This window comes from Drosophila subobscura, chromosome J, assembly GCF_008121235.1.
Source record: "Drosophila subobscura isolate 14011-0131.10 chromosome J, UCBerk_Dsub_1.0, whole genome shotgun sequence".
In the NCBI taxonomy this organism is placed as follows: Eukaryota; Metazoa; Arthropoda; class Insecta; order Diptera; family Drosophilidae; genus Drosophila; species Drosophila subobscura.
In genome coordinates, this window is record NC_048532.1 from 3,859,027 (window position 1) to 3,885,713 (window position 26,687).

Genomic DNA, 26,687 nt, shown 5'->3' on the forward strand with positions numbered 1-26,687 from the left:
TGCTCCTGCAGCTATTGTTGCACATTATTGTGATTATTGTTATTAAAATGCAAATGAGACAGACAGTTCCGTGCATTCATTCAAACAGTCAGCAGCAGAAACAGAAACAGAAACAGTGGTAGAGGCTGACAAAGATGCTTAAACATGCAACATGCTTTAAGCGATACAGTGAGGTAGGCAACGAATCAATGGGAATGATTGCGAGGTTGGTTTGTCATCGTTTTACCCCGGACAGTGGCAGAGACAGAGGCAGAGGCAGAGGTAGAGAGAGGCAAACGTCATCATCAATTGCTGGTTCGCTGGCCATTAACATAATTTCAATTTGCATAAAATGGCGTTAAATATTACATTTTGGACAGCTGCCGCCAGCATTGACTGACTGACAGGACATAACAGGTCAGGAGAGTTGCGCGCGCGGCGGCATGTCACAAAAAGGGTGCGGGGTGTGCTGCAGCAGGTGTGTCGCTGTGTCGAATGCAGGGCCCATCGAGCTAATTGCAGGTGCGAATGTGTCGCAATGAGCATGCCAGCATGCCCCACTAGACACGACAGACACGCAACGATGGGCGTGTGGCATGGGGAGGGTCGTTTTGTTTGTATTTGTTTTTGATGTTTAATTTAGATTGAATTTTTGCATAATTTATGATGTGCCGCAGAAATTATTTCCCCAAATTATTTCTGGTTTATTTTGCGGCCAATTTCATCTGAAGCTATTGCATAATTTCGAGGCTTTTGGGGCCAATTAAATCGAGAACAAGCCCGAAAACATTTTGAAACTGCAACATGCTACAACGGAAATTTAAAAAGCCTTTCAGCCGATTTCTGCTGCCATTCTAATGTGCATTTCGTTTGTGCTGCATGCCTCCGCCTCCTCGTCATGTGCTTCCCTCTGTTCAGTCGCTGTGCCACAGCCAGCTGGCACTTCACACGCTCAGCGATTTTTGATTTGGCAGCTCGTTTGGCAACTGCAACAAACTGCGGCGATTTGGGGCAGGAAGCAGGCAGCAGGCGGGATTGGGCTTGGATTTTATGCATATTTCATGGCATACTTTTTGAGCGCGCCCCAGCCTGTGTGGCACAGGCCAGGGCTATTCCGTGTTTATTATGACGACTATTTTGGCTGAAAGCCTTTCAAGAGGCAAGAGCGCACACACACAGAGAGAGCAAGGACATTATCGTCATTATGATCGAAACTTTGAAGTATTTCCAACTCGATTACCATAACCCATCATCCAACACCAACACCATCCAGCACCCAACACCCAACTAAGAATCATAATCGAATTTAACCATTTGACACTAAACTTTCGCCAGCAGAGCACAAGCAGCTGGGAGGAGGAGGCTGGTGGGTTGGTGAATGGAAAGTGGATGGTGCCTGTGGCCTGCGTACAGTTGAGCCCAAAATTGCGTTAGTCAATTAGAAACTGTGCGTCCTTGTGCATTCAATATCTCCCCTTGGGGTGGGGGATGGGGACACGCCATAAACTTTGGCTTCGTCTGGGTGCCATGACATCTCTGACCGCCACTGCAGATGGAGATGCAGCATAAACTGCTTTGGCCACAGCCAGCCCGAAGAATACCCATGGCCATAACCATAACCAAGTTAAGACCGCAAAAACGCTCTCCCCGAATGCTCTGTTGGCTTTGCTCTCAGCTTTATATGAAATCTTTATAGAACACGAATTCCCATGCACACATGAAAGGGATGCATAGAGAGATGTGGGTGAATGTTTAAGTACTTTCTGAGTACTACTGGGGGGAGCATATGTATTGGATTTGTGTGTGCAAAGCTCATTAAGCTGCAAGTTTGGGGAGAGCCTTAATGTGGCTTTGCAGACCCAGACCCTCTTTGCGGATAGCCAAGAAAAATACTCGAGTTGTTGCATTGTCCCTGGTCAAGAGAAGAGCACTTGAGCACTGGTCCAAAAAGCCATGCAAATAGGCCATAAATTCATTGCCTTGGCTCCCCAGCAGAACAGCAGTTGCACTCTCTCTCTCTCTCTCTCTCTCTCTCTCTCTCTCTCTCTCTCTCTCTCTCTCTCTCTCTCTCTACCTCTTCCATTCTGTAGTGACAATTCTGTTGGCCATGTGACTCACTCTATCTATCTAAACTCTTGCCCAAACACTCGTGAGCTGCGTGCACATATTTTGGAGGAGAATGTAGGAGGAGGCTTGACTCTCGGCTTCTAGAATGTGTTTGCTGACAAAAGACTTTTGCTGGCATTATATGTGCATTATGTGCTGCATTGCATTGAATGCTTCCAGGTGCCTGCACAAAATGACAGACAGCAGACACCAGGCAGGGTGAATCAATTTGCAGTTGGGAAAGTTCTGACAGAATTTGAGATATTCATTCGGGATTAAAAAAAAGAAAGAAATCTGCAACGAGAGTGACCTCTGGCCATAAATAATCCATTCACACATTGATTAATATCTATTTGAAAATAGCATTCAAAAGCAAACACTGGCCATCAATTAAAGCCACGTTTATGTACACTAATACAAATATGTATGCACATATTTGTGTACATATGTAGCTATCTACTCACCTAATTTCTGTCCACATTTCATACATAAATATATCATTTACGCATATACTCGTATGGCCTATGTGCATACATACATAATTTCCCCCATTTATATCTCTCTTTTATGTTTCCCCGAGGCTTTTCCTGCCCAGGCGGTGCACAAAAGGCTTTAAAATGGCTTTAACAAAATTGACAGTGAGTTTTTTGGGCTAGAAAAAGCGTGCCTGCCACAAGATGAATAATAAAATTCGATTATTTTCCTGGCACTATCAACTAATTAAAATTATGGAAAATATAACAATGCACTTCCCCCCCTGGGTGGGCCCTATAATCGGCTCAATAAATTAGTTTGATAAAAAGAGAGCGCGGAAATGAGGCGAAAAATTGCAGATCACACTTTTGGACGTACTGTCCCGCAACGAACGCAAATCACATCCGAACTTTTTTTGCTCCCCATTTCAGGTTGTTTTTTATAAAAAATTCGCTGTTCCATTTTGTGGCAAATTGAATATTTAAATGTTTATAATCAATTATAAAATGACTTTTTACCGTATTGAAAACTTTGAATTTACTAGCAAATGATTTGAACTCCACACCCTGCACACCTGCCACCAGTCTCTGCCAGACTCTGCCGCCCAAAGCACTTAATGCAATTTGCATTCCAATATTTCCTGCAACTTTAGCGAGTGTATTACGGGTATAGGAAGCTGTTTGAGCATAGACCCTTCTGGCATAGAAAGGCTTCTCTCGAGAGCGTATCAAAAGCTTCGGCCTCTCCGTTTGCTTATTTTTTCATTTTGCATAAAAGCTGCAACTCTCTCCCTTTGCATTTCCCGCTCTCTGTCTCCTTGTTTTCTGTATAAGTTTCCATTTTGCTGGAAAATACTGAATTTTCTGAGCTGTCAAGAAATTATTGTCCATGTCGCAAGTTCTCGATATGTTATGTGCTGTTGTTGCTTTAATTAAACAACAAACAAAATGGTATTTCTCTTCTGTCCGAAACCGAGACCGAACTGTAGGACTGTGTAAAATGTGTACGATGTCTGTGTTGTATATTCCTTGTGTTTCACTCTCTCTCTCTCTCTCTCTCTATCTCCCTCTCTCTTGTTAAAGTGTTAATTTTATTGACATGTGACAGCCGAACAAACAATTTGTTTGTCTCTCGGCCAAATTGTTTGACTGTTCGACTGTTGTTTGTGGTCGCAATGGACACATTTTCGAATGAATTTAATAAACGAACAAACAGAGCTTTCCCCCTCCCTTTTTGTATCCGCCTCACGAATTGGGCAGGTAGAGCTCACTGAAACTGAAGGCTCTGTGTGCTGTGTGGGGGGCGTGGAAAATGGTAGAGGAAAACTGTAAAAAAGAAAGCATTAATCAGCGTTAAAAGTCGCATTAGCAGTAAACAAAATGAGGAGCGGTCGGTGAGCGGCAGGGGTAAGGAAGCTAGGAGAGTTGGAGAGAGCTAGCAAATTACCGAACCGAACCCCAAAAACCAATCCAATGCGAGTTTAAGTAGAAAAGAAACTGTCGAAAAACACACACAAAACGCAAAAGTCAAAAGGAAAATTGGTGGAAACCCAGATTCCAGCCCGAACCCGAGGCAGAGGAGGAGGAGAAGGCAGAGTAGGAGGAAAAGGAAAAGCGGACAGAAGCCCCAGCACGCGATGGTGGCAGAATGACTGACTGGCAGTGAAAATCATTAAAAAGTCGTAAAAATCATGGAAAATGGTAAACAACCAGCACACAAAAAAAGAACTAAAGGAAAACCCAACCGAAAACTGGGCAGTAGTCGATGAGGCAAAGCTGAAAGGGAAAGGGAAAGCAAAGGAGAGAGGAGAAAGAGGGAAATACGCACGCTTTATAATTAGAATTTAATCAAGCGCAAATCGCAAACGTTCGCAATTTTCCAGAGAGCAGGAGTGTTGGGTTTGGGCGGAGGGGAACGGAGAAAGCAGAGAGCAAGGGTTGCTCCTGGTGGCAGGATGTACCCAGGGGGCGGTGCTGCGTGCAGCTATTGTTTAAAGTGTAATTAAAAGCGTCGTGGAAACCTTTTAGTCTACACTGCAGGAGAAAGGACGCAGGACGATGATATTAAATTTCCTTCTAAAACGAAGAAAACCATTTTGCAGCCTGCTTTTAGGCATGGCTTGAAAAGAAAACTCCATTAGGTGGGCCATGGACTAACCTTTGCTGACCTTTGCCGATTGATGGCAGGGAATATTGGGTGCTGTGAAGGGAAGTGGGGTTGGGGGCTTTACTTTTAGCATGAGTCATCTAACAAATGATGCGTTGGGTCCGCGTTTGGGTCAGTCTTCAATGTATGCCAATTACAGGAGTAAAAGGGAAATCTGTGCCATCGATCAATGTTACCTTTTGTTCGGAATGTCCAACGCGATTCACCTTTATAAATTGTGTGTGGATTTAGCCAGTTGAGACCCCGACTTGGAATAACTAAGTGGATCTAAAAATAGTAACACTCCGACGGCTGGCAACTTCGCCGACATTCTAATTACTCGCAGGACGCGACTCTACTCACGGCATCAACTTAACCCATAAACAAATTTTAATGGAGCAATTATAAGCAGCGTCTGGGAAATGCCACGCAACAAACAGAGCAGAGCACAGCAAAGCAGGAAAAACTGCGCATTTTTCATAGCTAAAAAATCAAAAGCAAAACTATTTTTTGCACACTCTGTAATGGGTGGAGGCAGGAAACAGGCGGATGGATTTGGAAACACGTCAAATGCAAATGTATAACACTTGGAGCCACGCACAGCAGATGGGTAGGGGCGGTGCCTGATGCGATATGAAGTACGCTGCACGGAAAGGTTATCCCGATGACGCATGCAAGCCTCAACAAAAACCAAAAAAAACCTGTTAAACGTCTGAAAAATGGAGTGTAAGGTGCATGCCATGGCATTTGCTTCAACACATCCCCAAGAAAACAATTCACCTCATTGATATGCAGCGTGGCAGTGCAGGAGGAGGGCATGGGGTAGGATTTTGAGCTCTTTTCATGCTTATCAGCGTACGAAATCGGCAAACAGGCAACGGACAGGAAGGGGGGGAAATATCTTTATAAATATCCCAACCAGGCAAACAACCATCCTCCCCCCTGTAACAAGTCATTCATTCATTGAGTGACTCATGGAACAAGTTAACCCCTTGTTGGCCAACAAAAAAATTCAGAAAGAGACGAAGAATAAAGAGGGTAAGAGAGAGGTAGAACGAGAATCCAGCCAGACCCTTTGTCTCTGCCATGAGGTATGAGGTTTGCTTTTTTCAATGCGTTTGCCCTCTGTTTGCTTTTCCTAGGCATTTTCTATGCCCCACTCTGCCCCCAGACAGGCCTCCGCTTCGGCAATCTATTAAATGTTGTCATTGTCTGTGTACTCTTTAGGCGGCACCGACTGAACAGGGGAAGAAAAAAATTGAAAACTGGTGAAGTGATTAAAAATAGTAGTGCTCCCCGCTGCCACACTTGAGTGCGTTGTGTTGTTTCTGTTTCTGTTTTTTTTTTTTTTTTTGTTTTTTTGCAAAAATGTGTGCGAAAATCTCTTGTGCTGGGAGCTGCGAATCGATCGGTTCCGTCCGGTTCTATGGAGTGTTAATGGATTTCTAGGCTAGACAAAAGTTTATTGAACTGACGCGGATTAAATTTGTCTGCAGGGGGCTGGCGTTATCCTTCCCCTAAGCGCAGTGTGCCCAAGCAGCCATCAAAGTCAAATCTTGGACTAATCGTTTTCTGATTTCTTACCTAACCTCGGAAGAGGGTTCTCGGGTTCTCCTGGGGGAGGCAAAAACCCTTTCAAACCCACCATCTAGATATCATCCGCTTTGTCGCTGAGTAATAAACGCCTATCTGGGTCTCGTCTAGAAGAGCCTGGCGACGACCTTTTTCCCGGCATTGGAACTTACTTTGAATAATGTCATTTTAATTACCGCAACACTCAAATCACAAGGAAACTCGTCTCGCAAATAAATAAATAACGCGGCACACAAACGAAAAAATAATCCACAATTAATTCAACTCTCTCGAAGGAAACGTGGAAAGAAACGTGAAAAAATGTGCCTCCTAATTACACTTTTGTTGTATGTGGTTTGAAAGCGAAAAATTGAAATTGAACTTGAACACTGAAATGAAGTGGAGGCCAAGATTTATTACGGCCAAATTTACGGAGGTTTTTGTTTAGCACTTGGCGCTAATTTGGCGAGCGTTTAGGGTTCTTTCTGTTTCTGCGAACGAGCGAGGGATGGGATACGCGTAAAGATAAACCTTCGTCTCTGCTGTCGTCGATTTGATTTGGCTTTGTTTTAGGCTTTGGGTTGCCTTGGCTTCGTTTTAATTAGATGTACAAAAAACGCCCTCTATCTGCCCCCATCCCATTTCTCTTTCCCCTCTACAGTTGCCACAATCCAATCAGCCGCTAAGCCGACATCAGGGGGCGCTGATTAAAAGCCAATTTTTTGTTCTCTCCTTCGCTTTGAGCCTCCTTTGCAAAAAGTATGCAACATAAAACGCGCTGGAGATAGGTAAAGCTAATTGGAAGGGGAGAACGTTTTGTAATTGAATTGAATTGATTTAGTGGGATATTTCGTTGGTACTGACAAACCCAGAGAAACCTTCATAGCCCCCGGAATCTTCTTGGTGCGTGGAGTGCGTGTCGGACAGGTGCTAACAGAGCAGACGTGACGCTAATGAATTTCACTTTGCTCTTGGCCGGAGATGGAGCATGCAGGAAGGATACCTTTTATAGAGGGGTGGTGGATTTTAGAGCGGATGGAAATACTAATTCAATCCCTGCCGCATCTTAATGCACCAGTTCACTAACAATTACATGTCCATATGTTATCATCATTTTCAATTAACTTCCGGCAGCTCCCAGTCCCCACTGGTGGGAGAACTCTACATCCTGTGTATGTCTCGCTCGTTCGCCCGCATTTAGAAATTCAATAGAAATGTCCTGCCATTTTGTACAGATTTTTCCCATTCCCTTTTCCCCTCCTCTAATTTTTTTGCATTTAAAATTCACTTTCTGGGGTTTGTTTGGGGACATATAACACACACAGAAATATGACAGATGGAGCACTGAGTAGAACTGTTTAGTCAAAGGCCATTTTTATTGCATAATGAAAATTGTCAAAATTGTCAGACGCCCATCGCTTGCCCCCTCGCCCTGTCTCACCCACACTCACACCCGCTCTATCTCCATGCATTCATTGATGTATGCGGTTGAACCCAGTGCACACCTCTCTTCTCTTCTTGCGCTCGCTATCATTTGCAAAATTTCATTTCCGGCCGAGCCTGACAGGTAATGTGCCTCCTTGCCGCTTCTCTCTCGCGTCCATCAGCCCCTTCCCGCCACCGCTCCCGTTCGCGCTGTCGCTGCTGCTCGCGCTGTTTTTGACAATTTTCATGTTTCAATTTTTCATTATACTCGAACTCCTCCTCTTCCTCCTCGAATGCAACGCCCTCCTTTGTTGATGCCCGCTCGCCTGTGTGCGCTGCCTCGAAATTATTTATGCATAATGCTGGTGCTTCTGCCTCGCCGTTGCCCCTGTCCCAACGCAACGAATACATCTGGCAATGGACCCGCAGAAACCGAGCCACAAAATGCAAAATTCCGATCGGTTTAGAATCGTTTCGCTTTTGATCGATTATATGTGCGCAAAGCTGTTGTGTGTATGTGCGCGTTTGTGTGGCAGGACCTGGTCTTTTCTCTCTCTCTCTTCGTCTCTCTTTGTCTCGCCTTGACCAACTTTATTGCCCCCATACGAGGCAAGTTTTCCGCAAATGAAGGAAGAGCGTGCCTGCCGCTAAGAACAACACAAATATTCGTACACCAATCGATGTGGCAAGAGGAAAGGGGGTAGAGCAAGGCAACTGTGCGTTAATGACAGAATAAAACGAAATCCAAACATAAATTACGCGCTTATCAATTTCATTTATCTTTGGGATTTCACTCGTCACCCCCTCGTACCCTCGCTGTGCTGCTCCGAGAAGTTGCTTTCATTTCGTTTCGTTTTCATTTTGATGGTTTTGTAATTGAGTAATAAAGTTTGGTATCGTTTCGTTAAAGTTCTTCTTCTGGGGTTTTGCTTTTGCTGCTGCTATTGCTGCTTCGACTTTGGCCAATTTCCCCAATAAATTTCGCGTAACTTTTTCTCTTTTTCGGGCTTTTCTATTTGCTTTCGTTCGGCCATTGCCGCTCTACTCCTTCTTCGATAAGAGTACGCGAAAAGTTTCGGTTCGGCGGGGAGTTGTCGTTATATTCACTTACTTTCCAAACAGAAACAGAAAACTGTTCTGCACTGACATTTATTGTGCTCGACGCCAGCGATAAGTGACCATAAAAAGTGCCATTATCGGAAAATATATAGGAACGCTGTGCTATGCCATGCCCGTCGACTCTTTCCTTTTCGATTTGTTAATGAGTCCAGAAGTATTGTAGATCTCTGGAAGAGAGCGAGCCCCTTGGAACACAGTAAACTCCATTTATTACCGACCAACGCTTTCTCTCGAGCACTCTCTCTCCCTCTGTCGTCTCTACAAATCCTTTTGCATTTCGAAACTTTAAGGCCATTTGAGCGCCATCCATCAAGGTGACATGAAAATACATGAAACCCGCCCCCGTAACGGAGTGCGGAATGTGGAATACGAAATGGGGAATATAGAATGTGGAATGCAACCCCCGCAAATGGGTTTATCCCCCACACGAGTGCATATCTCCTTAAGCACAACAATTTATTTCAATCAAATTTAAAATGTGCAAATAAATCTTGAAAAATAGGCCCGAACACAAAAAAAGTATCTCGGAAAACCTCTTAAAGCTTAGCTCCGGGCTACCACGCCCCACCGTCACTGAGAGCTGGAAATTGCCGCCCATCAGATGAGAAATAAAAAAATTGTCGGTCATTGTGGAGCGGCAGCCGATTGTTGCGAGGAAGGGGGATGTCTGTCTTTTGGGGATGTCGCAATGTGCGCCTAAAATGACACACAATAAATTTATATTTGCCGCTTTATTAAATTGTATTTGCCCCGAACTATCCCCATCATCCGACTGTCTGTCTTTACATCTTTGTCTGCCATCCGTCTGGCAGTGGCCAAATACCAGGCATATCCTCCCTGGCTGAAGGAGGAGGAGGCGCTGCAGAAAGGCCTGGGCTCGTCGCGGAAAAAGGCAAATTCATCAATTACTTAATATAATTACTTTTGGCTTTCGGATTATGCATACACACAGTGCGCCGCATAAACCCACACACACCACCGCACTCTGTGTACTCCCTGCGACCCACGCACAGATACAGAGAGAAAGAGACACAGGATTGGAGAGGACCAACATTAATACTTAATATAATAAATTGTAGCCAGTCGGTCGGTCTGTGGGCATCGGCATCCACGAGTCACCCCTTGCGGCAGTCCGCTGCCGTTCTCTGCGTCCGTGGCTATGGCTATGGCTCCCCATTTATTGCATATTTTTTGGGCGCAACGCAAAAACAGAAACCAAAACAAGGAGCAGAGTTGCAGGTTTTGCTGCTGCTCCTGCTTCTGCTCCTGCTCCTGCCCTGCCTGCTGGTGGCTGGTCATGGCCCTGGTCCAGGCTGGAGAACTGCAACTCCATACACGCAATTACCAGTAGCTCTGATGAAATTAACGGCGTTGGCTACAGACTGGAGAGAGCACTTTGGAAGGCAACAGTTTTATGGATTCCATGGACAACTCTGGGCAGTAGTCCCTGTGTAGTCTGTTGGCCATTTTAATGGCTTTTAAAGTGCAGCAGAAGGAGTATGTGTATGTGGCAGTAACAGCCGGGCTGGAATGTGAGCTTAGTTCGTGGCAAACATACCATGATCTCGTAATAAATAAGTTTACCCAACAAAAAAATAAGTCAAAAGGGAAGCAGCCAACAGAGGTGGAACGGAGGGGGGAAATGCTGATGCGAGAATGCAAATGAAATGAAATCATATTCGAGTCAGCTCTGAGCATAGCTAATAAATTCTGTCCTGCTAATGACAAGTTTCGATTTATTCGGACCTCAAAGGATTTTGTGGCAGCTATTCGACAGGCAATCTAAAGTCCATTAAAGCGGGGATAGCTAATCCGAATTAGTGCCCTCCCCATTGTCGCTCCCATTACCCGTTATTAATATTAATATATGCCAACACTTTCTGCGTAGCTGCCGCCCTCTCGGTTATTGCCCAATAAATTCCATCATTTACGGGCCATGCCCGTATAAATTGTCATAATTTTAACATTTGTCAGTTAATATTTTGCCATTAAATTACCCAACCCTGGGGTCACCCCATCAACTTGACTTTTGGGGATTTTGTGTGGGCGACCCCGTGGAAAAAGTCAAATTGTAATATAATTAATTCGGCTGACAATTAGAGGTGAGCGCGCGCATAGAAAAAGTATTAATTTCATAATTTCACAATACACAAAATACTGTCAGAACCATTTTACTGGCCCGGGCTGCTCATGTGGCTGCCTTCTGATGTTGCTGCTGTTGTTGCTGTTTTAACGAATATTTAATGGCCATTGTTGCACACATTAAAACAATTAAATGTTGTAAAAATGTTAAAAACGGCTACAAAAAGTGAGCCACAACCAGCCACTCATAAATAATGGCCAGTTTTAGCGTAAAACGTGGCAGAAAAAATCGAGAATTATGACAATTATTGGCAATAACATTAAAGCAATATTAATTGACACGCCAAAAGCCCAGGGAAATGTAAATGTTAATGACAATTTTAATCGCATTTAATCTATTTACTCTGAGACTTGCTTCAGAAGAGTACAGGGGGGAGAGGAAACTGCATTTGCACCCATGGATGGTTTATTGCCGATTAGGATTACGTGAACGAATACGAGCACGAGAACTCATTTACTCTGTAATAGTTTTTCCTTTTGTTTGCGGGATCATCCATCCGAAATTGACCTCATCCCACCCGTCACTGGGCAGCCAATTGGCAATTAGGCAGACACCTATATCCTGTATCCTGTACCTTTTACTGCTGTTCCTGCTACAGCTGGGATCTTTTTTTGTTTTGTTGGCTCACTGACTCGATGCGGCTCGTTGTCGCCGTCAGTTTAACTTTATTAAATATAATGGCAAACCCATTTTTTGTTTGGCTATGATTTTTATTAGTGCGACGCTTATAGCGGAAAAGCGCAATGCCACACCGAAAGAGAGAGAGATAGAACGAGAAAGGGAGGGAGAGAGAGAGGGAAGTAGTGTTATTTTTATGCAGGTATTTTCAGACACAATCCAGAGCGCAAATAAAATATGCAGCGAAACAGGTCCGAGGTCCATGGTTCATTAAGTATGCGCCATGTGGCCGGTGGTGATGGCAGTGCGCTCGAAAGTATGCAATTGAATTTAAATATTGCAAGTGCATGTCCTGGGAGGGACACTACAGGGTACAGCAGAGATATGTGTCCTTCTCCCAATGTTGTTGTTCTTTTTCTTTTTTTTTGCCGCTGTGTTAATTAACACAAACTTTATTACAAAATGTCTGCCGCGGCAAACTTTAATGGCTGCGCAGTCTGCTCCGTTTCGTTCCTCCCCATTCCCATGCCTGTCCATATATCCTCCGTCTGGCCAACTGCCAGCGCACTCGTGGACTCGTATATATGTACATATGAATTTCGACATAATGAAATTATAAGCGGTTTGATTTTAATATAAATTACTTTTTATGAGACAATAATTGATGTCCGCCCTGGCGGCTGCCGTTTAATGATTAAATGCCCGCCATGGATGTGACGAACATCTCTGTAGTCCGCTTACTCTTTTTATTTGTTGTTGTGGTGAGTGGTATTTTGTGAGACTTGATTCCGTTTTTTCAACTGCAACACAGAAAGAGAGACAGAGAGAGAGAGAGCAGCGAACTGTCTTTCTAGCTCTGTCCGTGACAGGGATACGGCAACAGACACCAACAACGTCAACGACACGGACAGCGACACAGGTATAGGACACAGGTTCGGACATTGGCTGAAATTAATTTCAATTAAAGGCGATAAGGCTGACAATGTTTATTGACTATAAAATAGGCAACCAGCGGCAACGAATCGGGTGGGGTATGAGGAAATCAGGAGCGGAAAAAAACAGTACAAATAATACAAATAATAACTGTGATAAAAACAACGTTTGCTGTAATTTCATTTAAATGCATTAAAATGATAAAGAACAGAACCCACAGCAAAGCACAGCAAAAAAAATTAAACTCAAATGTGCAAATAAACAATAAGGTAGAAAAAAAGGAGATGCCGCAGCAATAAATATGGCTGCGCTTTACAGTTCATTAAATCGAAAACAAAAGGCGGCAGCAGCGGCAGCCCCAGTATTTATGTATTTATATTTTTATTCGCATATTATTTTTACCCTTTGCCGAAACAACAAACAAACACATTTAAATACGTAATTAAAATATATATAATTTTTCGCGCATTTATTGCATTGCATTTAATGCTGGCTTTATCGCAATTATTGTTATTAGTTTGCCAAAAGCGGGTAGTAGCGCCTCCCCCCTCCCGTTGGGCTAATTAAATTTAAAACCGGAAATGCGGAGCTACATAGCCAGCGCCCCCAACCCCTTGTACAATAATTAAACATAAATTTACACGCGTCGTAATTATAAGCAGAGTCCAGAAGTATGCAACAGATTCCGACACACGAGAAGGTGCAGACCAAAGCGCAGAAATCCCAAAGACACGGCAAGGGACTGAGCGAGAGACAGCACGTAGCAGTGCGCTCTCTGTCCAGCAGTTTAATTGGTCTAAAAATTGCACGTCAACGTAGATACATTTTTATTTGAAAAAGTTTATTAAACATTTGCATTTCACAGGCACCTCACGTAGCCACCAGGACCCAGGCTAGACCTAGACCTTCCCCCGTTCCTGGCCATTGGCGTTTTTATTGCCAACTTTTTTACAGTTGCCTTTTGGCATTGCCGTTTGTGTCGTTCTCTCCATTTCTCCATTTGTCTACATCTCTCTACGTCTCTTTTTGTTTGCGAATTTTCGTTATTGAAAAAGTTTTTGCGTTTTTGTAAAAATTATATGCGAAAGTTTTGCTTTGTAATTACATGCAGGCAGGAGGCAGTCCGCAGGACACACCGCACTAAAAGTCCAGGGACACAAAAAGCGCCACTCCACCATACTGTCTCTCTCTCTCTCTCTCTCTCTGGAAAGAGTGCCAGGAGCGATGCCATGAAATGTTATCCTTACGTGTCCAATTACATGTGAGAATGGTGATTGGCGACACAAATTGTTGATTGTAAAAGAAGTGTGGGTGGAGGGAAAGTAGGGGTAAGGAGTAACGAGTTGTGGAGCCGTGAAAAGACTCGAATCGTTGTCATAAAACTTAATCTAAAACAATATTTGAATGGGGTAAACAATCAAAATAGACAAACGGTAAAGCTACCTGCCCTACACTATTAAGTCCGGCATTAAGCGACTAACGGCAAACAAACCAAACCAAAAGGCAGCCAACTCCATCCCCTACTATGTAGCTAACCCCCCTTCGTGAGCAAACAAAGGGCAATGCTCGGGAAATCTTATTTATGCTGGGAAAACTGAAACTGTTATCAAATAATTTATTCGTCTCACCTGCAACAACAAATTAAGTTTTGTTTTTCCTCCCCCTGCAAAACAAGAGGAGGAACAAGAGAGGGAGACACACGGAGGAAGTCCAGGAGCACAAACAAAGGAGCGTAATCCACGTGCCTCGCCACTTTCAACTCATTAACTGCCCGCCCGGGCCATTAAAAGACTTATTTTCACACTTGCATAAACTCATTTAGAGCCAGAACAAAACTGAACTGTAAAAGGTAGCAGCAGCAGCGGCAGCATCCTCACAGTTTTGGGGGAGGGAAGCAGTCGCTCCACCTTATCACACGGCACGTTGCCTGCGAGCGCATCGTGACATAAAATTAATGCCCAACCGACAATTTTAATCGGCAACAGTTTTTGTCTTGAGTTATAGCAGCGAGACCAAGACCGATACCAGGGAGCAGCAGCAGCAGCAGGACTCTGGGACTCAGGACAACCAACCGTCTCAAGTCTCGCCCCCATTCGAGTAAACTTTGCTGCAAAGATTTTGCCAACTTTTTTGGGAGACACGAGAGACAGAAAGACAAAGAGCGAGTCGAGTCGAGCAGCCGGATGCGTATATTTAAAACTTATTAAATTGCTATAATTTATACGACTTATCTGGCCCCGAGGGTTGCTTAAGCTGGCACAAAAAAATCTCGTAGCTCGTTGCACGGGCTGCGGGCGTAGAGGAGAGGAGAGCAGAGCTGAGCACACGGCAAGGGCAATTAATTTACATGCAAATCGTGCCGAAAGTTCCTGCCTCCGCCTCCTTTCCGCCTTAAAGCAGGCCAGGGACTCCGGATATGGCTACGGAATCCGGCTGCGACTCTAACTGCCACTCTCAATCGGTTTTAAAGCTGCGACTCGTCCTCCACACACTTGATTAGTGCTCGAGGCGGTACTGGGTGCTCCGGTGTTTCGGTACTCAGGTCGCCTGCTGCGCGCCGCCTGCTCGAAACAATATGGCGACGAGGACTGCGACCCTTTTGGGGCACGAACGTCGACAGGTTGCCGCATCGTTAGAGCGACCCAAGCCCTTTATTGTCCTGTCTGTCTTGCTGTCTTTCTGTCTGTCTTGCTGCTGCCTTTTGCGCGCCTAACAAATTGCGGAATTTTTTGTGTTGATTTATCGAGTAAAAAAGGCAGGCAGAGCCTGAAACGAGCGCACATTAAACATTTAGTAATGAGTTTAAAGTTTTAAATGGAATTTTTGATTATAAGCGGGAGCAGAGAACAACAAAAGGATAGACAACAGCAGCAAGAAGCAGCCTTATGCTGTATCGCAATTTGCCGGCCACTTACATACGTCTGTTATTACCGACGAAGCCTGCAGTAGTCCTTGTGGCAAGGCCTAGAGGCAGCACTCGGGCCATTGCCATTTCTGCATTATGTCTAACATAATAACCCCCGCCATGAATGCGGGATTAGATGTGTAGTGGATATGACAGTTTACACTTTTTGTCTACCCGTTGATGTGGTCTTGCTTCGTTGTGGTTGTGGCAGTGGTAGTGGCCTTTATCGCATTTCCTTGTCCTACATTTGCAACCCCAACGCTCCTGGCACTATGCCCTCCCATTGTCAATCCATCATAAGCCCTTTTTCTGGCAGCCTTTATTTGGTGGAGGAGGCTCAACACAAGCCCCAGCAGCCCAAGAAACAACCCCATCAAATTCCAAAGCAAATCTTTTGAAATCCCAACACTTTGTTCAAACATATAAACCCAGATCTTCTTCCTGCTCCAGCTGCTGCATCGGCTCCTTTTTGGGGGGGGTTTCTTTTCAATTTTGCCAAGGAGAGAGATACTGAGACTCTGAGACGCGGGGCCATTAAACGCTTTAAAATCAACATCAACACCGACGATGACGCCGACGACGACGACAGGGCAATAAAGTCGACCCAAAAATTGCTTCCTCTGCACATAAAACTCTGCCTAAAATACCTCCACATGGAGAGCGGAACAACTGTGCGGAGGTCTCTGCAAACAAACGCGGTAAAAGTAAACGAAACACTTTGCCCCCCATCCTACCCCAGGAGCAGGCCCAGACCCATGTTCTGGATGGGTCTGGGTCCCCTACCCACTTAATACTTAAATGCAAACGTGTAAATTATGTGATTTTTCCCCGGCGGCCATGTTTGTTGGCAAACTCCATTACCAACATGGCGGGAGCTGCTTTGCTTCCCCCAAGCCGCCTCCATTCACCTGTTTGTTTCAAGCAATCGTCGCGCTCTACCATTAAAATGCGAGAAGCAAAAAGAAGCGGAGGAGAACAAAAAAAACACAAGTGAAAACCGACTGGGATACCCCTTTATGTGCCTTTATGTGTTTTTCATGTACTTTTATTTGATTGTCGCACGCTTTGGCGAGCCCAGTGAGGCCAGCGGGGAGGAGCCTCATCTTTTTATGACACTGTTTTTTAGTGCTCAAAATATTAGCAAATGTTCATTAACGGCCATGCAAATTGGTCGGTAGTTGGGGCCGAAGCGACACCCACTGGACGGTACGAGACGGGAGGCCATTACTCAAACAGTACTTAACACACAATTGTTGCGTGGGCCAAAGGTCTCAGGAGAGGGGTGTGGGATAGAACTAATATTGAATACCAATAGGGGGATGCCTTCGCGTCGAAGAAAAAGTTATTCGCAAAGCTGTGCCCAAGTCTAAGCCTACGCCTACGTCTAATTCTTCGGTCTGATAAGTTTGCGTCTTTTCCACACTTGAAATGAGTTTTAATTACAAGCAAAGGAATTTGCAATGCCTTTATTTAGGGTCCATTGTGGGCGAGGAGGGAATAAGTATGAAAGCCAGCCGCCCGGAAAGCCAATTAAAATGAAATCAAGCCACACTCGACTCGCCCTCTCTGGCTACCCTCTGTGTTTCCTTCTTAGTGTTTATTGGACTACAACACCTAAGAGACCCCACACACACACACACAGAAACACATGCATAAGCGAAATGTGTATAAATTTGTAATTTTAATATTATTAAAAATGTTAAATTGCACGCAGCATAAATCACATTCGAGTGGGACTGAGAGAGAGAGCAGGAGGTGTAGCTGTGCGTCAGCTTGTTGCAGCCTCCATTTGTGGCTCAGACAGAGGGGTTGACACACGTCAATGTGCAAGAGAGGGTGCCACATTATACAGTAACCATTATTGCCAGCTGCGTTGGCCACACTATTTATATTTTTATTGTTTTTACTGCCTCAATCCCCCTGCCAGCCCATCCACCCCATCCTGCCCTGGCCGACCCTGCCTTATGCTAGCTGAGTGGCTGACTGGCTGGCGGCTGTGTGTTGTTTTAATTTAAGCGATTTACTTTCGGTGCTCATAAAACAACCGCAGGCTTAATCCCAAATATTTTGCATAAAATGTCGAATGTACATAATAAAATTAAATGAAATTAATAAACCGAAATTGTGTGTCCTACCCCGCCTCCTGCCTGCCACTGATTTATTGTCAGGTTAAATCCAAACGAAGAGTTCATTGGAATCCATTCGATTGCAATTAAGTAGCAAATTTAGCGCACACTCGATTTTCGAGGGTAGAGGGAATGCAACGAACCGAAAAGAGATCTGTCGGGAGGGGTGCCTTAAGGTTGCCATGACACCTCCATTATGGGGGGAGAAGCATGGGTTGATGGCCCAATCTGATACCAAGGCGATTGGGTCGTTAGCAGAGCAGATAAAAACATATTTGTGATCTATTTCAACGATAAATTGACCCTATCGCTCCCAGCGCTACCACCGCTACCACCCAGACCATTTATCGTGGCATACTTTGTCGTGTGCGCCATTACGTTTAATGACCCCGTAGTACGTATTACCCGTAGCACTTTCATCTCATCAGCCTCCTACAGAACACTTCCGCCACTCTCTGACTTGCCCCTTTATTTTTTTTTTAAAAGCATCTCCGCCGCCCATTAACTTGTGTGAATTTATATCAGTCATTGGCCCCCCGACCAACTCTGCACCGACTACCGACTACTGACGGCTATTATGCGTTCGTTAATTATTCACACACAGAAATACCCGTATAGCCAGGGCATGGCATAGCACCCTTCCTGCCACACAGGCCCCACTAGCCACACGTTTCGGTCATAAAAAGCTCCAGGCCGGGCCCCCTGCCCCTCCTGCCATAACAGACACGCCCCCTTAACGAGGCAACTAACTTTTCAAGAGAGAGAGCGAGCGAGCAAACTCTCAGCTTAACCTTTGCAAATGTCTCCTCTGGATTGTGGTTCCTTGGACATTTCCTTGGCCCACTCAAGCTCCCACATATGGAAAGATCTTGACATTAAATAAATCTAACATTCCGTATACGCTTAGTGGGCATCTTTAATACCCATCCGCACACGCATACGGATATACTTGTACTCGAACACATATATATATGTACATATACTTTATACATATGTATATACAAAAAATGACGCAGACATTATTCACGCTATCATTGCGCACACAGACACACATACAGTCAGTAGAGAGATGGTAGAGACAGGAGCTCAGGGGGTTCAGGGCAGGCCATATCCATTTTGGGTTAGCCCCCGAAAAAGCGGCCAACAGCCGGGCCACACTGCGATATGCTCTTATGGGTTCGGTTCGTTTTAATTCGGCCGGGAGATTCTGCCAGAAATTACAACAATTTTTCCGTAAAAGCGAACGTTTGTCACAGAGAGCAAACGGCAGATTTCCCCCCACACACACACACACACACACACATTTATGCCACATGCCACACATGCGAGCGTGTGTGTGTGAGGGGGTGGGGTTTCTGTCTGTCCACCGCAAAATGTGTAACCGAGTCTGGCATTGATAGCAACATGCGTTCGCCCGTTCATCTCCACCCGTTTATGCTCCCCGTTCTATATTCCGGATTAAACAAACACGCATACTCGTAACCTCAAAAATGACCACCGCCTCGAAACTTTATTGCGTGAAAGTCAACCCCGAGTCGAGTCCAAAAGTTGGCCAAATCCTGGACTTATTGCTGAAGACATACTCAACGGATAGCCAGCCGGACCAAGGCTTGCAGCTATGTACAGTGGTATGCGGAAGGGCCGAAAACCATTTGTGTCCATTTCTACAACCATTTCTACATCTACCTAGAATGGATTTCCATTTCCTGGTGATTCTGGGGCCGGGGCCTGAACTCCATTTAAAGCCGCTCTGCCCCAGGGGCCGCTCCATGTCACATAATCGAATTATCATCGTGGCATCAACAAATGATTTGAACTTATGCTCTTCCCTCGTCCTCGGTTCTCTCCGGTCTGGTTCAGTTCTGTCCGCCTGCTGGGGTTGCTGTCACCGCTTCTGGCACTTCCCGCGGCGTTGCCTTTTTCACTTCACTTCACCACATCCACAGACATTCAAAGCAGGGTCCTTCTCTCCTTTTTTTATTTGTTTGCACCCAACCATTTGGCTCCTGTTTTGCCAACGTCATTGTCGCTGGTCATTTTCCCTGCTTACTTCATCCATTCATTCGTTCGCTGGATCTCCTGTCCACTCCTCTCCGCTTCCATTCCTCCATTCCTCCGTTCCCGTTGACGTTCCTCTGTCCCTGCGTTTCGCTGGTTTCATTTCATTTCGTTTCGTTTCGTGTTTTTTTTTTACCAGCTTTGTCCCTTGTCCGTCTGTCGTCTCGTTTGTTTGAGGTTATGTTGAATGTCAGTTTGTTATCCTTGTGCAAATCCTTTTATACAAATGAAATTTGCGCCAAATGGCGATAAGCAAAATACAATAGTGTGCTGAAGGTCTGCACAATCACAATCCCAACCTCCACTCCTGCGGTTTCCAGGGGGAACAGAGTTTAAGGATGACCATGGCAGAATTTGGTGGGATTTTAATGGATTCCATTTCCATTGCACCATGCTAACGAGTGGCTGCATTTCCAAATGTCTGCACTGCGAATTGTTTAAATTGATAACTAACCAGAGGTCCATCTCTCTCTCTTTCTGTATTTTCCAGACATCAACAAGGGCTCTCCCATCGATTTTAAGAGCGGCTCGGCCTGTTCCACACCCACAAAAGACACACTGAAGGGCGGATACGAGCGGAGCACGCAGGGCTGCAGAGGCCCAGTTCTGCCGCCGAGCGTCATGAACGGTTTGCCCTCGCACCACTACTCGGCGCCGATGAACTTCCGCAAGGATCTGGCCGCCCGCTGCTCCTCGCCCTGCCTGAGCATCGGGGCGATCGCGGCACTGTGCGTGATCATCCTGATGGTGATCTTGCTGAGCACCACCGGCGTGCTACACTGGTCCCAGTCGGCACCCTGCACAGTCCTAGTCGGCAACGAGGCCTCCGAGGTCACGGCTGCCAAGAGCACGAACACGGACCTCTCCAAACTGCACAACTCCTCGGTACGCGCGAAGAACGGACAAGGCACTGGCACCGCACAAGGACAAGGACTCGCCGGCGGAGTAGCTGGCGGCGGAGGATTATCGGCGGCCACCGTCACGACGGCCACATCGAACAGCGGAACGGCCCAGGGACTGCAGTCGACGTCCGCCTCCTCCGCGGAGGCCACGTCCTCGGCGGCCACCTCTTCCTCGCAATCCTCGCTGACGCCTTCGACGTCGCTCTCCTCTTCCCTGGCGAATGCCAATAATGGAGGTAATTATGCACAACTTTTAATTATTTTTAAATGAGTTTTGCGCGAAGTTTCGCAAGACAGGGAAAGACAGGGAGAGAGAATACGAGACAGAGAGAGAGAGAGAGAGAGAGCGACTCAAGACGTCGGAGTATTTAGCGTTTAGCGCCCTCTGGCGGAGACAAAAAGTTTATTGTTTTTGTAGGTTTTATACACATCTATTTTTTTTTCGCTTGAAGTTTGCGCCTGACAGACAGCAGGGATCCTGTGTACTGGAAACTGGGAAACTGGATCCTGGGATAGGGATTATTTGAATGCCAGTTTCATTATAGCTCGGAGCGCGCCGCCTTCTCATTTCTTTCAATTAAAGTTCAAGTTGAGTGCGTTCTTGGGGATTTGCCGGGCTAAAATATTGCATTAATTACTTTTTTGAATTGACAGCAAGACAGAGGCAGACACAAGCCAATAGAGAGAGGCAGTGAAAGAGACAGAGCAGAGCAGAGCTACAAGAAAAAGTATCAGGGAACAGAGGGAACGGCAGAAAAAGACAGTCGAAAGTTTTCACTGGCAGTATGGCAACGCTGTGGAGTCAACTGTACCCTGACAGGGAGCATCCGTGTGCCCTTGCTCTCGGCTTAAGTCAAGCGACATACGATAAAACAAAATAGGAACACAATTCGAGTGAGATTCTATTATATACCCAGATAAAAAGGCGGAAAAGAGAAACCAAAATATAACTTGCTTCCACCGTTACTGTATATTGAGGCAGTGATATTCTTGTCACACGTGTAGCACTCAGCAGGCAGTCAGCAATGGAGCTGTCAGAAGTCGACATCAAACGTTACCTCTCTCTATCTCTCTCTCCCAGTCTGAAGTCTCGAGTATAGCTCTGGGGCCCTATAGACATGTAGTAGCCCCACACAGACGACAGTCTGTCATCCGTTCAACTAGCTCGAAGCTAGACAACTGGGATTGAATTAAAAATACATTTAACGCTTCATTTAAAGGGGGCTTGGAACTGGGGTCGGTCTTACCACAAGAGGTACACCGCACTGCCAGCTCCGTACAGGGTAAAAAGTACAAAGTACGGTGTCCCGATTCGATTCGTTCGTTCTCTTTACCTTTACCTTTACCTTTACCTGTAGGAAGAGCAATGTCAACGCGTCTGTCAGTCAGTGGGGCAGGCGATGAACGACAACAACAGCGACATCGACGAAGTTTAATCGAGGGGCATGGGGAGCAGCAGGACTACGATGACGATGACGATGATGATGTGGCGGCTACAGACGTTTCAGGAAGTTTCAGCAACTTAATTACTGGTGAAAGCCTGGACCTATACCAGGCTGAAAATACTCCAGCCAACATTGCGACAGAGTCGCCGAGGACATGGCAAAGTAATTTCGATAAAACTTTGCCGAAAATCGATAGCATATTGAGTGCCCAGCAGGACGAAGGCTTTGTCGACGACATCAGCGACTATGTCTATGAAGATGAAGCTGAAGCTGAAGTTGAGGCTGAAACGGAAAAGGAGATGGAGAAGGAGAAGGAACTCCAGAGGAGGCCCACAAGCAAGCAACAATTTGGCAAATCATTAAACAGCAATTTACGAAGCTCGGCTAAAACGCTGGTCAAGAAGAAGACGAAATATGACTCGAAGATGGAGATGGAGAAGGAGCTGGCGGTGGAGGAACATTTCGAAGAGACCAGCGATACCATTGTGATGGCAACGGAGGCGGAGACGGAGACGGAGATGGAGATGGAGTCGGAGCCCAGCAGCACATTTGTTGCTGTTATTGATGACGATAATCAAACTGACAACAGCAGCTCAGGCCCGGCGCCAGAGACAGAGACGGAGACTGAGACGACTTTGAGGAGTGACACCGATGACATTGTTGAAATCAACACCCAAACAGGATCAACCAGGAGCCAGGAGCAGCAGCAGCAAACGGTGCAAAGGCAAAACACCCTCCTCGCACCCGCCGCATCCATGCCTGCCGTGGAAAATGATTTTCAAATCAGTGAGCTAAAGCAGAAGGAGGAGCAGGAGTCTGGGGAGCATCAGCAGAAACCTGCCACTGATGATAACAATAATGAGCGTGATTTAGCTGACAACTACGAGGTAGACGGCGAGGAGGCGACATCCGCACTTCCACAAGGTATAAATCAATCCAATTGCCACGAAAGTGGAATGGAAACACGCTCAGAAAGAGTCCTTACAGTAGGTTGATCTTGGCAAAGATGTGCATTTTAGTGGAAAGCAAAGCGGAGAGAAGGAAGGGAAAAGTAGAGTAGTTTTTTAGTTAATTAAATTGAGTTACAAATTAAATTATTTCATAGCCAATAAAGCCGCCCAGCCGCCTGCAAGACACTTCCTTCTTCCGGTTTTTCCTGTAACACATTTCCTGGTCAACACACCGCAGGACTCTTCCTGAGCCAGAGTGTAGCACTCCTGCATGTTTTTGATGAAAATTTTGATCGAAAAGGTTGGGAAACTAAGGTGAACCACCAGGAGCAAACATCATCCACATCTCCACTGCCACCAGGAACAAATCACAACATCTCCGACTTAATGCTGAACGATGCCTCCCCCATTGAGGATGAGCATATTGACATAGTAAAACTGGATAAAACTCTGAGCTCCAACGAAGAGGAGGTGTACAAGATGGCCAGAAAGGAAGAGCCACAGCCAGAGCCAGAGGTAAAGCCAGAGGCGGATCATCCTCCGACTGTCAGGGAGAACGAGGTGCTCAAAGAGCAGGAGCAGGACAGCGAGGACAACGAGATACCCGTCCATCTGAAGCCGCTCAAGCCGTACGTGAGTGAACGCATTGATCAGCCCGGCAGACGCATCTTTGTGAACCTGACGATAGCCACCGATGACGGCAGCGACTCAGTGTACACCCTGCACGTGGAAGTACCCACGGGCGGGGGCTCACACACCATCAAGGAGGTGTTGAGCCACGACCAGAAGCCCCTGCCGGTGGACAACAGTGCGGACAGCTGTGTTCCGGAGCCGCCGCCCCGCATGCCCGACTGCCCCTGCAGCTGCCTGCCCCCCACCATGCCCGTGTACATGGATGACAACGTTGACATTGACTCGGCTCCAACAACTACTCCGGGGACCACATTGAGTGCCCCCCAACCCCAACATAAACTAAAGGAAGAGTTTGACTATGGGGACACTGACACTGGGGAACCAATGCCTGCCTCATCCGCTGCGCCGAGCAACGCTACTAACCCCCCCGAGCTCGATAACAACATTGCCGCCTCCTATACTGAACCAAGTGTTGGTGCAGGTGCAGGTGCTGGTGCTGGTGCATGCCCCGATGTAATGCCAATACTCATACTGGAAGGTGAATTGTGCTCTCAGCAATCGTTGCTAACCCTGCCCTCCGGCACCCTACTGGGGGGCATGCTTTCGACTAACCAGCAATCGACTAACACAAACTAAATGCTGTACAAAAGATTAACTCCTAGTCTAGTGCTTCTTACTAAACTCCGTTCCTATTCATTGTTCATACTACCCGTTCATATGTACAACCTTCAAGCATGAATATCTGGCTTCGCATCAGCATCAGCATCTGGTCATCCACTAACAAAGAGGGGGACCCCATTCATTAAGGGGAAAACAGAAAACCGATTGAATTAGGCTAAGAATTGTACAAAGTCTCAGAAGTACCTCCACACTTACTACTCCTCCACAGTATACATACATATTTTTTATCGAGCGTGTATTATATATCATATTTTAAACCAGAAGAGAGTCGCAGAGAACTAACTCGTGTGTCTATTACTTTTTGTATCTATCATCCCATCATTGCACACATATTGCATTTGCGTTTGCTTTTGCTGGCTGTCACCCTGAAGGAGCCCGCACATTCCCGGCACGCAGCTTCCCACCGGACGGCACCACCTTTGGCCAGATAACGCTCGGCCAGAAGCTGACCAAGGAGATCCAGCCATATAGCTACTGGAACATGCAGTTCTACCAGTCGGAGCCGGCCTACGTCAAGTTTGACTACACCATACCGCGCGGAGCCTCGATCGGGGTGTACGGACGCCGCAATGCCCTGCCCACCCACACCCAATACCACTTCAAGGAGGTGCTAAGCGGTTTCAGCGCCAGCACACGCACGGCGCGGGCTGCTCACGTAAGTCGAGCTCTGCTACTGCCCACCGAGGGTGGATCTAACCGCAATATGTGTACACATACTAACGCTTTGGTTCTCTTTTCATATGTCATTCATATCATTCACGACACGCAATCAATGCCACTCGCTCCGCTCGCCTCGCCTGCTTGGCCCTGCAGCTTTCTATAACGCGGGAGGTGACACGCTACATGGAGCCGGGTCATTGGTTCGTCTCGCTGTACAACGACGACGGTGATGTACAGGAGCTGACCTTCTACGCGGCCATAGCTGAGGACATGACCCAGAACTGCCCGAACGGCTGCTCCGGCAACGGGCAGTGCCTGCTGGGGCACTGTCAGTGCAATCCTGGCTTCGGGGGCGACGACTGCAGCGAGAGCGTCTGCCCGGTGCTGTGCTCTCAGCACGGGGAGTACATCAACGGCGAGTGCATCTGCAATCCCGGCTGGAAGGGCAAGGAGTGCTCCCTGCGGCACGACGAGTGCGAGGTGGCCGACTGCAATGGACATGGCCACTGCGTCAGCGGCAAGTGCCAGTGCATGCGCGGCTACAAGGGCAAATTCTGTGAAGAAGGTAGAGCCAGGATCCAACTGTCTAGCTACATATACATATATCCTTATCCTTGTGAATTCATCTTGACTCAACCATATGCATCTCATTCACAGTGGATTGCCCGCACCCGAACTGCTCGGGCCACGGATTCTGCGCCGACGGCACCTGCATCTGCAAGAAAGGCTGGAAGGGTCCGGACTGCGCCACCATGGACCAGGATGCCCTTCAGTGCCTGCCCGACTGCTCGGGCCACGGCAGTTTCGACCTGGACACCCAGACCTGCTCCTGCGAGGGCAAGTGGAGCGGCGACGACTGCTCCAAGGAGCTGTGCGACCTTGACTGCGGCCAGCACGGACGCTGCGAAGGAGATGCCTGCGCCTGCGACCCTGAGTGGGGCGGAGAGTACTGCAACACGAAGCTTTGCGACGCACGTTGCAACGAGCACGGCCAGTGCAAGAACGGAACCTGCCTCTGCGTGACCGGCTGGAACGGCAAGCACTGCACCATCGAGGGCTGCCCCAACAGCTGCGCCGGACACGGTCAGTGCCGTGTGAGCGGCGAGGGCCAGTGGGAGTGCCGCTGCTATGAGGGCTGGGACGGACCAGACTGTGGCATCGCACTGGAGCTGAACTGCGGTGACAGCAAGGACAATGACAAAGGTGAGACACACAGAAAGCGAAGGAGAGAATGCCAAGTACGAATCATAAACGAAATGTTCCACAGACGGACTGGTTGACTGCGAGGATCCCGAGTGCTGTGCCAGCCACGTGTGCAAGACCTCCCAATTGTGCGTGTCGGCGCCCAAGCCCATCGATGTGCTGCTGCGTAAGCAGCCGCCGGCCATCACCGCCTCCTTCTTCGAGCGAATGAAGTTCCTCATCGACGAGAGCAGCCTGCAGAACTACGCCAAGCTGGAGACCTTCAACGAGAGGTGGGTGCTTCCTGGTAGCCAGTTTTTCCTGGTTTGGTCAGAGTTTTTTAGTTTTCAACCTTACAACCTTACAACCGCCGCAATCGAAGCCGCAAGGCTGTGTAAAGTTTCCGCAATTGGCATTCGGGTCCCTTGTGGGGCCCCACCCGCAAATTCAAATCCCCCCGACTGTACATTACGAAAGTCTAGCTGGATATACGAGATATCATACTAAATATATGTATATATTACTACCAAAGAAAACAAATAATAATCAAAAATAGTTTGCATAATTAATGATTTTCTATGTTTAAATATTTACGTTTTTCGTTTTCGTGCCCTCGTCTAAAAACAAATCC

At 46.7% G+C, this 26,687-nt stretch overlaps 1 protein-coding gene across 1 annotated transcript in view; it reads left to right on the forward strand.

The window, feature by feature from the left end:
* Window positions 1-26,687, forward strand: part of LOC117895423 (teneurin-m) — a 130,622-nt gene that overhangs the window by 94,200 nt on the left and 9,735 nt on the right. The window contains 7 exon segments of the mRNA XM_034803063.1: window positions 20,094-20,741; window positions 21,864-22,874; window positions 23,202-24,071; window positions 24,586-24,869; window positions 25,028-25,439; window positions 25,532-26,077; window positions 26,142-26,349. Of these exon segments, the coding sequence (XP_034658954.1) occupies window positions 20,094-20,741; window positions 21,864-22,874; window positions 23,202-24,071; window positions 24,586-24,869; window positions 25,028-25,439; window positions 25,532-26,077; window positions 26,142-26,349 (3,979 nt within the window).